The sequence below is a fragment of the Alligator sinensis genome, unplaced genomic scaffold (assembly GCF_000455745.1).
Source record: "Alligator sinensis unplaced genomic scaffold, ASM45574v1 scaffold600_1, whole genome shotgun sequence".
Classification (NCBI taxonomy): Eukaryota; Metazoa; Chordata; order Crocodylia; family Alligatoridae; genus Alligator; species Alligator sinensis.
Window position 1 is genome coordinate 4,421,866 of NW_005841859.1, and position 14,002 is coordinate 4,435,867.

The following is a 14,002-nucleotide window of genomic DNA, read 5'->3' on the forward strand; positions in this document are numbered from 1 at the left end:
GCTGCAGGCTTGGGGCATTGTCTTTTAATCAATTAAGATCAATTAACCTAAAGTTACCCCCGAGCCTCAGTTCTTTAGCCCAGGCCCCTCTAGTCTACCGGTTCTAATCCCAGTCCCGGTGACTTTCATTTCCAGTAACTTTAACTCCCTACACTTCTACTTTCTTACCTTAACCTTTCTCTAGGTATCCCAAGTACACTAAGCTCATGCATACATACACATCACAACACCCAACTTAGGAACTCACCTGTGTGTATGTGTAGGTGGGTGGTATGTGTGTGAATTAATGAATACAAATATATATACATATATAGATATCATTGTGTGTGTGGTATATGAATTAGTAATCCACATATGTGTATTGGATGTGCAGGTGTTGGTAACTGGTAACTGATTCTGTCTAAATGTGGTGTGCGTAGTGTGTGTGGGCTTAAACTGGTGATAGGTGTGCATGAACCTAGACTAGTTATTTTGAATGTGTATCTGAGTTGCTAGTGTGAGTGTGTATCTATCTATCTATCTATCTATCTATCTAGATAGATAGACAGATAGATATGGCATTGTGTGCATGATATACGAATTAGTGATCTGTGTCTAACTTCCAAGGTGTATAGTGTATGTGCTTGAATTGGTGATAAGTATGCATGTGCCTAGGCTGGTTTGGATGTGTATGTATCCCTGAGCTGGTAGTGTGTGTGTGTGTGTGTGTGTGTGCACCTAATTGATTTGTGTATTTGTATACGTGCAATGGTGTTACACCCTCCTGTCTAACAGCGCAATATTGAGATCCTGAGAGTTGGCCTGACCCCACAGGGCAACATGCCCACCTGGCAGCAGCAGGGGACATAACTCCATGTCACTGCCCCCACTGCTGCCAGGCAGGCAGGGGGTGCCTCACCATGGCAGTGCAGCCAGCACAGGACTCCCAAGGGGAGAACAGCAGGGCACGAAGCCCTGAGGCAGCTGGCATCTGCCCCCGCACCGCACACAAATCTGGGGGGCACATGTTCCCACGTAACTCCCTCCCCAGGAGTGCATGCAGCAGCAGTTAACTGTCCCCACCCCTTTATGAGCTGCCCATGGCTCTGTCCCACTCCCCACCCCAGCTCCAGGCTCCATGCACCACCCCCAGGTCCAGCCCCTGCCCCACTCCATCTCTCACCATGGTTACTTTGATCTGCCCTGTTCCCCCATGGACTTACCTGCAGACAGCTGAGGGAGCTGCTCTCCACCACTGCCTGAGGCTGTATTCCCAGTCACGTGCATATGTGCACACGGACACATGCACATGGCACCCCCTGCATTCCACTCCCCACAACCCCTTGTAGCCTGGAACTCTGCCAGCCTGCAAGGGGAAACCTGCTATTTCACATGTTTTTCCATGGTGAACAGAAAACCCAGACCCCTGCACGATACTGGGAATCCAAGACAAATGCAGTCCTAGAGTCATGCAGCCTGGGACCGGGATTTGATGTTCCCATTTCAGGACTGTCCCACCCAATTAGGGATGAGTGGTCACTATTCTCTTCCCGAGGGAGGCCAGGGCCCTCAGGCCCCCACTTACACAGCACCTATGCTTTGAAGCATAACTGCTTCCATGGGGGCAGTGTCCTGTGCTGAAAGAGGCACAAGATAGAGAGGCCCATGATTTTGGTTGGATAAGGGAATTATTGGGTACAACGTATCTGAAGTCTTGGCTCCACTGAAGTCAGTGGCAAAGATCCTGCTGACATCACTAGTACCAGAATTTCACCCTAGGGTTTTTGTAAAAGCATGTATAAGCTATTCCACAGAACCTGACTGATACGATTAATTCAATTTGGCTTATACCCAAACTAATAGAATGAAATCAGGCTGAAGGACCAAAGACAAAATGTAAAACAAAATAAACAAAAACAAAATAATCCAGTAACAAATCAGTTGTCTTACCACTGAGACTGAGTGTTCCTTTAACATTTAAGTGAAGGAAGCATTGACTTCCCTTTACACACTTCATTACTGTTGAGAGCTTCATGCTTTTCAGTGCAGTAGCAGATGAAGTGGTTGGAGCAACTCGGCAGAAACTGTTAAAAATATCAGCTGTGAATATTAAAAACATACATATATAAATCCCACTGGCCATATGCCATTTTGAAGGATACAAATAAATCCAATAACTTCAAAGAGGAAATCTTGATTCTATTAAGTAAGTGGAAATGTTACTATTAACTTCAGCTGAATCAGGAATTCACCCCAAAGCAAGTGCCTGAACAGAACAATTGAACTCAGTGGGGGCCAACCTTTTGGACAGGCATGCCACAAATTAGCCCCACACCCTCCCGAAATGCCACTTGGATCCCCTTCTCCTGTCTGATCTGCTGCTCTACTTTCTGATTCCTCCTTTGCACTCCCTACCTTATATTTGCTGCTTTGATTTCTGCTGCTTGCCTTAATTGTCAATGTGCTACGTGCCACAGAGGCTTTCTGTGCCTGCTGTCCATGCCGCAGGTTGGCCATCTCTGTTTTAATTGAGCTATAATTATTTGGGCTGGGCCACTTGGGGAGTGTTGGTGAGCTGTTGTGGGCCAGGGCAGTGGGGTGCTGAACCAGTGCAGTGTTGTGATTGGGTGATGCTGACCAGGTGTGGGGAAGGGGAAGAACAGGAGGAGGAGTGGTGGGAGTGGGCAATTAATCCTATCCAGCCCAAGTCCATCCACCCCACAGCCACTGCTGGGGGTGCCAGATGGAGTGGGTGAGTGGGTGGGAAAATGGGGTTTCCATGGAGACTGGCCTGGGACTCCTGACGGCAGGGTGCACTCAGATGGGTGGATGGGATGGGGATGCAGGCAGGTGGGGAGCAGCATCTGTGAGTGGGATGGGTGGCCGGGACTGGGGCCAGGATCATGTGGTGACAGTATGGGGCCAGGGCCAGGGCCAGTATGGGGCAGGGCAAGAATGAGGGGGGCAGACCATGGTTCTGCCCTGGGCCCCAGCCCCATGCTGTCACCACCCTGTGATCTTGACACCAGCACTGCCCGCCCATCCCACTCCCAAACACTGCCCCCCTCCCACCCACAGCCCCATCCCATCTGCCTGGCCAAGTGTGCCTTGCCCACAGAGGTCCTAGGCCAGTCTCCATGAGGGCAGTCTGCCCGTCTGCCTGCTCCATCTGTCACCCCCAGTGGTGAGTGTGGGGCGCACAGACCAGGGTGCTTGGCAGTGGGGCTGGAGCCACCACCACCAGGGCTGCTGGGAAGCCGAGTCTGGCTGCTGTGCCATGCTGCCCCAACCTTGCTGCGCACCCAGGGACAGCAGGACCAGCTGCACGTGCCACAGCCAAGGCTGCCTCCCATGCCTGGGCCGTATGGGGCTGAGGGACCTTCTGAGGGCCAGATCCAGCCTGCAGCCCATATTTTGCCCACCCCTGATTTAATGCCAGCAGGGGTCCTGGGGGTGCAGGCTAGTTGACAGATTTGATCTAATTCTGCTGTAGCAAGCCTCCTGGTTTGTGTACTCTGGTTCTCCTGGTTCTCCAGGTTGGGCTTATTTCTGGATTTCACTTTGGATTTCTCTGTGGCTCTTTCCTGGCTCCTGAGCCCAACTAGGTTCTGGTCTTGGACTTTGCTCTGTGGATTATCCCTCGGACTGGTACTCAGCATATATATTGTGGACTCTGCTGCTGAATTCTCCTCTGCGTTGGGTATTATGGCCCCCATCCTCTGAGTCAATCCTTGGCCCCCATTTTTCCTGTGATCTAACTGTTAGGCAGACTGCCTATGACCCAGTCCTTTGCAGGTTTTAAGCCAATAGAACTTTCTTGAAGACAACAGAGAAAGATTGACATAAAACCAGTGGAACAATCAGGTTTTTAACCTCATTTTGTCTTACATCAGCATATTTCAGAGTTATCTATGCAGGATGAATATTCAAGGGGCATTCCATTTTTTGCTGAAACTAGAAAATAATTCCTACAAAATCTAGAGACATCTTCTTGCACTGCACTGTGCAATATAAATTCCTGTACATTCTGGCACACCAGCTCAAAGCAACCAGGCTCTAATGCTTTCAACCAAAAATAAATGGTTCCAAAAAGCAATAAAGTCTACATTAACTCTCCAAAAGTAGCAGCCAGACTCCATAGTAATTACAATGCAACACTTTTGTCCCATGTATAATACTGTGTTTTTGTACATCTGAATATAACTTACTTCAGAGTACATTAAGATATAGACAAGTAAATGTGTTTAGGGTTCATATTTGGATATTGTGAAAATTCAAAAGCTCTAAAAATATGCTGTTTGGACAGATCAATCATACCACTTCTTCTGTTTCAGTTGGAATCATTATGACCTTAATCCTACTGGTTTTTAATTATCACCACCTTGCAGTATGATGTTGTTAGAGCTCTGCAATTTTTGGGTCACAATCCAAAAGTGGGTCACAAGAATATTTAAAAGGGTGGTGAGCGAGTCCCAGAAATACATGCGAAAGAGCAGGTTTCCCCTTCCACACTAGCAGCATTCCAGCCTTCAGGGGGGCTGCTCAGGACAATTGGAGGCAGCAGGCACATGTGCATCTGCACGTGTAGACCCATAGACCCATGTGGCCAGCATACAGCAAGGCCAGGTTATGGGAGCAGCCCCAGCTGCTGGACACAGGTAAGTGTATGGGGAGCAGGGGTTAGAGGTCCTGGGGACTGTTCGGAGGGCTGGGGAGCGTGTGCGTGTGCGTGTGTGTGCATGCCTGCTAGTGCTGGGGACAATGGACAGGCATAGGGGTGCTGCAGGGCAGGAGGAAGGGAGGAAAGACTCATGGCCCTTCAGTGGGGGAAGGGGTAGGGGCGGTCCTTTCTGATGGGGAGCTGCATGCCTGGGCCAGCAACAGAGGGCCAGTGCCCATACATGCCAGGACCTGCACTTGTTGCTTAGGGAGTAGGGTAGGGGCAGCACTCACTGCTTGCACTCCAGCCCAAGCAGGACAGTGGCAGCTGGGGGCCCTCTCTGGCAGGGTTGGGCAGGGGGCTGCAAGTCAGAAGTAGCTAGGGGCAGGGGATGGGGATTGGGCACCGACAGGACCAGGCAGGTGTGGGTCGGGACAGGCCAGGGATCTTTGCAAATGGGTCCCGGTAGGAAAAAGGAGCAATATGTAGCTCCTCTGGGTCATAAATGAGCAATTGGCCAAGCCTGGTTTTAAAGGAGACTGTTACTGAAGATGCTCTTTCAGACCAGATATCAAGCCAGGAACTAAACCATTCTTAGTCACTGAAGATTCCCCAATCCTTTTTATGTTAGCAAGGGTGATAACAGTAGTATAATGGGTAAAATCCAGCTTCTTTAATTTCATTTTTCCTACCTAATTAATACCACAATTAATCACAAATCCCACTAGATCTGTTGTCCCTCAAAAGGGCTACTATATTCAACATAGGAAGTGCCAGAAAAGGTGAAGCACCAGGTAGATCAGAATAAATTTTTTGTAAATGGAAGATATGACAGAAAAGGAATTTGCTTCCTGTATCACAATGGGAGACTGCAAGTTTCCAGAAGCTACCCTATATATTTCTGATTATTTCTTCAGTGTCATAGGACTCCCTCTCTCATTATTCTCCCTCATTAGACAGCTGACTTTAGAGGGGACATTAGCTTTACACTTCTGATTGGTGGTTTCATCTGCACCACTAGATACAGGCAGTCCTCGGATTTATGACACAATTGGTTCCTAAAAACCGCATCTTAAGCCGAAACATTGTAACTCGGAACTGATTTTCCCATAGGAACAATGTAATAAATGGGGGATTGGTTCCTGAAGCAAGGCCCAATACCCTGTTTTCACCAAAAATAACCCAGAATTTTGTACTCAATCAAATATAGATGAGTAATATAGTTACATTAAGAAGACAAGGTTCTTTGGGTGAATCTGATATCTTTTATTAGACCAACTTAAATAGCTGGAAAACAATTATTAAGCAAGCTTTCAGGTTCAAAAACCCTTCGTCAGGCTAAGGAAGTTTCTGCAGTTGGTGTGTGCTCTTCCTGGATGGAATGAAAAGTAAAGAAGCCAGCAGATGGGCTGGTGTGCATAGAAGACAGGCAGTCAGTGAAAGTGTAGATTGAGGAGTCAATGGGTGAGACACAGGCTGGGGAGGGGGTGGGGCGGGGAAGAGAGAGAAGGGGAATGAAAGTGGAGAGATACCTGGGGAGTCAGATGTCAGGCAGGTTATAATGTGTCATAAATCCAATGTCTATATTTAGTCCATGATTTTTAGTATCCAGGAGGTTGATGAAGTGGAGTTCATAGGCTCATCTCTGGGAAGTGTTTTGTAAGTTTCCTTTGGTTCCATCCAGGAAGAGCACACACCAACTGCTGAAACTTCCTTAGCCTGACGAAAACTTCCTTAGCCTGAGGTTTTATTCACCAAGGCGCCCCCGGGGGTTACAAGAAATAATGGCCACAAGCTAGCAGAGAGCAGATTTAGATTGGACATTAGGAAGAACTTCTCCACAGTTAGAGTGGCCAAGGTCTGGAACGGGCTCCCAAGGGAGGTGGTGCTCTCCCCTACCCTGGCGGTCTTCAAGAGGAGGTTAGATAAGCATCTAGCTGGGGTCATCTGAACCCAGCACTCTTTACTGCCTATGCAGGGGGTCGGACTCGATGATCTATTGAGGTCCCTTCCGACCCTAGCATCTGTGAATCTATGAATCCAAGAGCAGCTCTTGAAATTTCTCCCTTATGAAAGGTGTACTAAAGATACCTAAAGTATCTGCAGGTATATCCAATAGTACTGCTTTACTCTAACATTATGGTATTCAAAAGCAGTTTGCATTTTATTTGTCACAGTATCTCCTGGATTGATACATTATGATGATTCAACACTTTTAAAATCAACTTATTATTGCTTTCACAAGATAACTTATGTTTAACATGTTTTTAATGGGGAATAAGATGTACTTGCTATATACGCCAGTTTCACAATTGACTAGATTTCAAACTGGCAATGTCCTTTTAAAATAGATTCTGCCACATAATTAATTCAGAAGGGGTTTCAATTAATATTTTATAAGCTATTTTAAACTTTTGGGTAGAATGGATCAGATAAGGTAACACAAACAGACATTTGGAGTCAACCTGTAGGCTCTCAGTCTGAGTCATATGATCTGCCCATCCCTATTGTCACGGCACAGGGTCCTGGAGGATGGCTGTGATCTCCCCAAGGCCCCTTTACCGTGCCAAGTTGGCCCAATGAGCACCCTCGATCCTTGCCCGCCACATCTTTGATGACGAAATATATCATTGGGAGGCTGCCTTTCACGCCCTGTTGGTCACGGTTAGCTGTACCCTCTGACCCCGTGCCTTCCCGGACCCCTGGTAGGTCCTGCTCCAAGTTAGATGACACCACAGTTGTTTCAGGGCACCCTAGACTTATGGGCTATGCATGGCTCCAACCACCCCTTTACCACGCCCCAAGCCTTGCAGATGGAATTGACGTTGTTCGGAAGACAGTGCACCCCGAATGCTACACCCTCACTGGCGCTGGGGTCCCCACACTGCAGTGGGTCCCCTATGAGGCCTCCTCCAACCCCTAATAGCCTCACCCAAACCACCGGTTTTAAACACTAAACAAAACACAAGCCCCTTGGCTATAACATGAACTGAAGCCTCCCAGCTATAACGACGTTACTCAAAACACCCCAGGGATGCTCCATCCTTTACCCAGCTTGGGGCTATACCTGCGGTCAGGCCTCTCCTCTCAGCTTTGCTCAGGGAGAGCTCCTTCCTCCCTGGCTGCTGGCAGGGAACTTCCCCCTGGCCTCAGCCCCTAGGGTTTATAAGGGAGCCAGGCCCTGCCCCCTTCAGTCAGCTGACTGCTGGCAGGTGTGGGCACTAACTACTCTGGTTGCCCTGGTGATCAACAGCTGGGCTCCTTACTTACTGCTAGGGCTCTTTTCCTAGCAGTTCCACTCTAAGGAGCAGGGCACCTAAGTGCTCTGCAACACCTATCTATAGTTGATTTTGTGGCTTGTTGCACAGCACACTGTGCTTCCTATTCTTCAAATGCAGCCCTTCTAGGAATTGGTCCTTGAACTACTTGTCTTTCCTTCCAGGCATGTCTCTATATAGGGGTAGCAGAGATAGAAAATGGGATGCAGAAGAACTAGAAGTGAGGAACAGGGATTTGTGAGATAGCTCCTATCACATTTGTCTTGCCCCTCCCAGCTTCCCCACATGCAGTGAATGCCTGTCCACCCACTGTGCACCATGCCAGGGCCACCGCCATGCATCTTCCCCCTCGACCTCATCAGCCTGACTAGACCCTGGCAGCCCAGTGACGGACTCCAGGATGCTACTGCCCAGCCACAATCGCGTTCTTGGACCTCCAGCCCCACCAGGCCAGCCAGGACTGGTAGCTGCATGTCATCTAGCACACCTGGGACAATGAGCAGTTTGGAGGCCTTCAGGATGACCCAGGCCACCTTCCAGGACCTCCTGGAACAGTTCCACCCACACCTGGAGCAGCAGGACACCAGCATGTGGCTGCCCCTCCCTGTAAACACCCTCCTGGCCCTCACCCTGTTCAAGCTGGCCACAGCCACCATGCTACAGTACATCAGCCACCTGTTTGGAGTGGGCAAGGTCACCAGTGGGGAGGCCGTCTGGAAGGTGTGCAGCACCCTCCAGGATGTGCTGGGGACACTGTACTCCACGTACATGACCCCCTGGTGGTAGTGACGGGGGTTCTTTGCCCTGGGATTCCCCCAGTGCATCAGGGCCCTGGATAGGACCCACATCCCCGTCACCTGCCCACCCCATGGAGACCACCCCTATTACAGCCAGAGGGGCTTCACTCCATGGTGCTGCAGGCCATTGTGGACCACCCCAGGGCCTTCATACATTTGAGTGTCAGCTGAGTGGGGCCTTCATACATGTGAGTGCCCACAAGGCCTTAACCTTTATGTGGTACTGCCATGCTGACTGGTTGTGCCTGCATTGCAACCTTCCAAGTTGCAATGGTGCAAACTAAACTACATTGGGATGTACTTTAGTTTATGATGATGCAAACTCAGTTAAAACCCCCAAAACTTGCGTACATGTAAAGTGTGACTCCATTAAGCCACACAAAGGGAAATGTTCATTGCATGTATATGGCAACATAATCATATGTACAAGCAGCCTTACAGACATCCTACCCTGTGAGGCATTAACTCCAGTTCCCAAAGGCTTCCTCAGCCAGTACTGCTCAAGCAGAATAGGGAATCAAAACACCAATTCTCCTACCGTCTGCAGTCCCCTTTCCTTGCAATTCTTTTACACAGTTCATAAAATTCCCTTTTCAGATACCCAACACAAATAGCAAAAATGTTGGAAGGTGTCTCACAAGCACTTGGGAGTTCACTCATGCTGGCCAACAGCATGGTACAGTAGTCACTGGGTGTTTAGGAATATTTTAAACTTATTCTTCCCAAAACATTGTGGAATCTTTTCACCCACCCTCATATAACATTTCTTATTATGGCTAATAATAAAGTCTGTTGGTAAAGTCATACCCAAGTAAGTTGGCTAGGGAAATTCTAGCAACAGCTGTACAGGAAAAGGAAAACTACAGAGCAAAATGCACAGAGGTCAATAAATTATTAGTATTGTAGTATTTACTCTACTCAGCAATTCTAAAGTGTTTTATTTCAAAGAAACTTTATTGGAAACTGGCTGTAAGTATACTAAGTCAAATAACAACACAGCCTTGATATGACTTGGAAAATGAACGTATAACATACAAGGATTTGAAGAATAATAAAAGTATGGTTGACTTACATTCACTGGCAGGTTTGCTTTTACAGTGAATGCCCTGAAAATAAAAATAAGGGACCTTTAAAATAACTGTTTTAAAGGAGAAAAGATATTGGTGAGTGAGCATACACACACAAACAGAAACAGGTTTTAACAAGTCAGCTTCATCAAAGTTGATTACAAAATTATTTTTACAGAAACAAGTCTTCAACCACACATTACCACATAACAGCCATATCTGACTCCCACTGATTCAGTGGGTCCAAAATCAACTTCTAAACTTGGTATTCACTTTCTAATAATGTTCCTTATAAGAATGATAGCAATTCCTTCAAAACACAGAACTATGAATTTGTAAATAGCCAATGCAATTTAGTATCAGAATAAATTTTACCATAGACTAGTTGGATTTCAATTGCACATCATCAGTGAGCAGGCAACCCCAATGAATTTGCTTAGAAGGTGCTTAATATACTTTTGGAGATAAATAACAACAGTATTCATGCTATGCAAAAATTTGTAAAGAGCACCTGCATCTATGAAGAATCAATATTAAAATCAATCAAGTCTAGGTCAAGAAATAAGGCTTGCTAATAGAATTGTGAAGATATTCAAAAAAGATTGTCTAATGAGATGGAGGAAGCTGAGACAATATTATGCCTCATTCTGTAACATTCCCCATTTTTCCTAATCACCAGTGCAACCCTTGAGTTAGGAATGGCTATTTTCAGAGGTTAGAAAATTTCTAACAAAACAGTGGGGGATTTTTAGTCTTTTTTATTTCTCATTCCCTCCTACCTACTCTTTACTTTCTATTTGAGTGCTGTTACTCGTAGTGTGTCAAAAATCCACTATAAAAGTCAAATGTGCCAGAATGATGATGTAAAAAAAACAACTTTCTTTTACATTAGCAAATACAGAAAGCCACATGCTTTTATGGAATACAGATTTCATCAAACTTTCACACACAATGATACTGCCAATAAATGTATTTTGGACGTGAGGGGCCTGTTTGCTAAAAGTTACATGTTGAGGCTGTTGTTACCTTTATATAACTACAGCTAGTGGCAAGCAGGGGCAAGACAGGGGCAACCTCCGGAGGCGCCAACTTGATGGGGAAAGGGGAAAAAAAAAGCCACTGCTGCTGACAGCTGCATGTTCAGATTTGCAATTGCAACAGTAACTGGAAGTCACTGTTTCCACTTTGCTTTGAGTGCCTGGCTGCATCCCTCCACTGCTGACTACAATTTTGCCTAGGAAAGACAACCTAAAGAAAAGTTAACCTTACTTTATACAATTGTTACACTACACTTAATATTTTTAAGTCAAGTGTTTTCAGAAGTGCTGAACCCCCAATCAAGTCACTAAGCATGGTGGCTGGTCAGAAAGCAATGACCCAGTTTTCACTGGAGATTAGAAGTAATGCAAGTGTTAGAATGTGGGACATTTTATGTGCAAGACCGCATCTGCTTTAATGCATTCTATAAAAATATTTATATTTTCTTATAAAGAAAATGCTCAAACAACCTAGCATTTTGCAGACTCGGATTCCCAACTCAGTATACTCGGTGGAAAGGAAAACGTTAGAGTTCCCTCAATAATGACATATAACACCAGGCCTAACTCAAATAGAAAAGGGAACAAGTTGATTTGATATAAAATTTATTATGGAATCTTAGCTGCTGATTAATACATCTATTTGTTATCCATTGTTTTGTTTTTTTGTTTTTTTACTGCATATTATAGAAGGGCTATATAGAAGAGAAAATGTCATTCCCTTTCATTCGCTGAGTTTCTGGATGTATTAGGAAAACTTCAGTTGTCAGATCTGCAAAACGAACACCTGCCTCTAGCAGCAATGAAAATGAAGTGGGCAAGTTACTGTGTTGCCTTTCTTCTGAGAGTGCTCAAAGAATGGGCAAATGATTGTTGGGCAACTCCTTTTTTGGAGGGAACCAATCTCTCTTCTTGTTTCCAATCTTGCATTTTATCACCTTGTTCCTAACCTTCTATTCTGGGGAAGGCTATTAAAAAAGGTGTGGTTAAACAACTCTGGGAACTTCACTTGAATTTGTCAAAATTCCTCAAGACACAATTACTAAATTAGTTAACTATTATGTACAAATCTCACCTTCCTTTACTTCCTTTAATTGAGAGGTTTGTGGTGCAAAAATCAGTGGCAAAATCCTAGGCCCATTGATGTTAATTCCATTAACTTCAAACAGAGCCAAAATTTCACCCTCAGAGTCCCTAAATGTTTCAAGCCACCTAAAAATGGCAATGAAAATACTTTGCAGAGGTGTTGGTATCAGCCCCATGCAGGTGCAGAGCTCCTCACAATGCATCTATTGTATTGGAATCTGCATCAGTTCTTATATTGTGGTCATTAGGAAGAGTAGCTCAGCACCTTTCAGTAGTTTATTTGCAATGTGACTAATATCTGGCATGCGTTAGCCTTTCTCTTAGGAGAGAAGTTTGTCCAGTAAAGTTTCTTACTTTTGTGTAGAGCGTAAATTTGTTTTTCTTTGAGGAAGTTTACTTAGCTAATCAATGGGATTTACACAAACAACTGACAATGGGGAGGGAGGGTTGGACACTTGGTTAAACCCAAATTTCTTGTTTTAAAAAGTAATTTGTTTTCATTTTCCTTTCCTGAGTTTTTTTCCTTTATAATCATTTTGCCAGAGAGTCGAGAAAGATAATTCATCAAAGGAACATTCAGATAAATTACCCATCTCCCATTTTCTGGTGTCTTTGTTTTGAGAACGTATCTAAACTGACTTCAATTTAAAATAATAACCCCAAATAAGAAACTTTTCCTCTTCCACAAATACTTTGGGTCTCCCTTTATGCAAAAGGAAGTACCTATACACTGCTAGATTTTGCTGTTCTTATATGTACATAGTGTCTCTGATTCATCCCTACTGTGGCAAAGTGCCCAAGCAAACAATGAAGAAACAGTTAGGGATTTTCCTGTTTCTCTAGGGTTTCCCCCATCTACAATATTACCCAATTGTACCTGAAGGTTATCTGAGTAGATACAGCTAACTTGCAGTGTCTTGAATACTAGGTGGTGCCAGCTGGCAGCATTTTAGCTAACCTAGCAACTACTGAGAGGTGTAACATCTTTTAATTGTGTTTGCAGTGGGGGAGGAGTACAGAAGGGAAAGTGGGATTAGCAGAAGAATGCTTGGACTTTTTATGGTGACCGAAAAAATATCCCCATATTTCCCAACAACCACAGGAGTTGGGGCAAGAGAAAAACTGGAACACCACAAAACGTCCTGTTTGTCACATAACAATAGCAGCAGGTCACAGTAAGATTGAGCTGCATGCTCCACATGTAACTTTGGCCTTGCCAAAAGCTGCACCTGGCACTCCAAAGAAGGTAGCACTTGTAGGGCTGTGAGCAGATGCAAGTGAAGAAGGACAGCTGTGCGCAGGAAAAGATAGACTTTTTTTTTTTTAAGACAATAGTTTAAGAAAAGATTAAGGCCTTTGTCTTTGGCTCTGCAAGGTCATCCTAAAGCCAGCTAGTCCAGGCACAGCAGTTCTGTCCCATGCATGAAGATCTCGGATTGAAAGAGTGAGCAAAGTAGCTTTTATACGATGATCTCACTCCACACTATCAGTGCTGGAGCAATGGCCTGAGAGAAAAGGAATGTGTCTGAGGCATCCCTAGAATCTGGCAGGGTCCAATTCTTATGACTGTTCCTTGGGACAGCCAGCTTTGAGCTGCCCTGTGCTGCACTGGAGGGATGATCCCAGTGCCAACTGACCCCAGCATGAGGAGAGCCCAAAACAACCATCTGCAGAGGCAAGCCCTGAGTTGGAATTCCCAGGCACAGTTTTGCAAGCAGGGAAACCCCGGGTTTCAGAGGCCTGATGCAGCACACCCCAGGAATTCCTCTCCAGGGGGATTTCCAGGGTGCACAGGATTGGGCCCAAAGGCTCCAGGACCAGCTGCTCAAGGTGGCTGGAGCATGCGGGCAGCTCTGGGCTGCTTACACTCTCCCACCTTAAAACAAACGAATATCTGCTACAAAAGAGTGACATAAATTTAGGCTGCCTTTTGTCATGGCCACAAATTTGGGCATTTGTGGTCCAACAAAGTGCTTGCGTGCTGGGCCTGTGTGAAGCGGCTAGTATTCGCTTCGGATTTGGCCGATTCGGGGGACAGTGATTCAATTTGGCTTTTCTTAAAGTACCAAGCTGAGGTGGGCAGGGGGGCAATCATGGG

The 14,002-nt window shown here is 45.7% G+C and overlaps 1 protein-coding gene across 1 annotated transcript in view; it reads right to left on the minus strand.

The window, feature by feature from the left end:
- Positions 1–14,002, minus strand: part of IL17REL (interleukin 17 receptor E like) — a 70,766-nt gene that overhangs the window by 32,852 nt on the left and 23,912 nt on the right. Inside the window, exons 2-3 of the mRNA XM_025215557.1 lie at positions 9,787–9,820; positions 1,930–2,079 (exon numbers count right to left, since the gene is read on the minus strand). Coding sequence (XP_025071342.1) covers positions 1,930–2,079; positions 9,787–9,820 — 184 coding nt within the window. The remainder of the gene's footprint in view (positions 1–1,929; positions 2,080–9,786; positions 9,821–14,002) is intronic.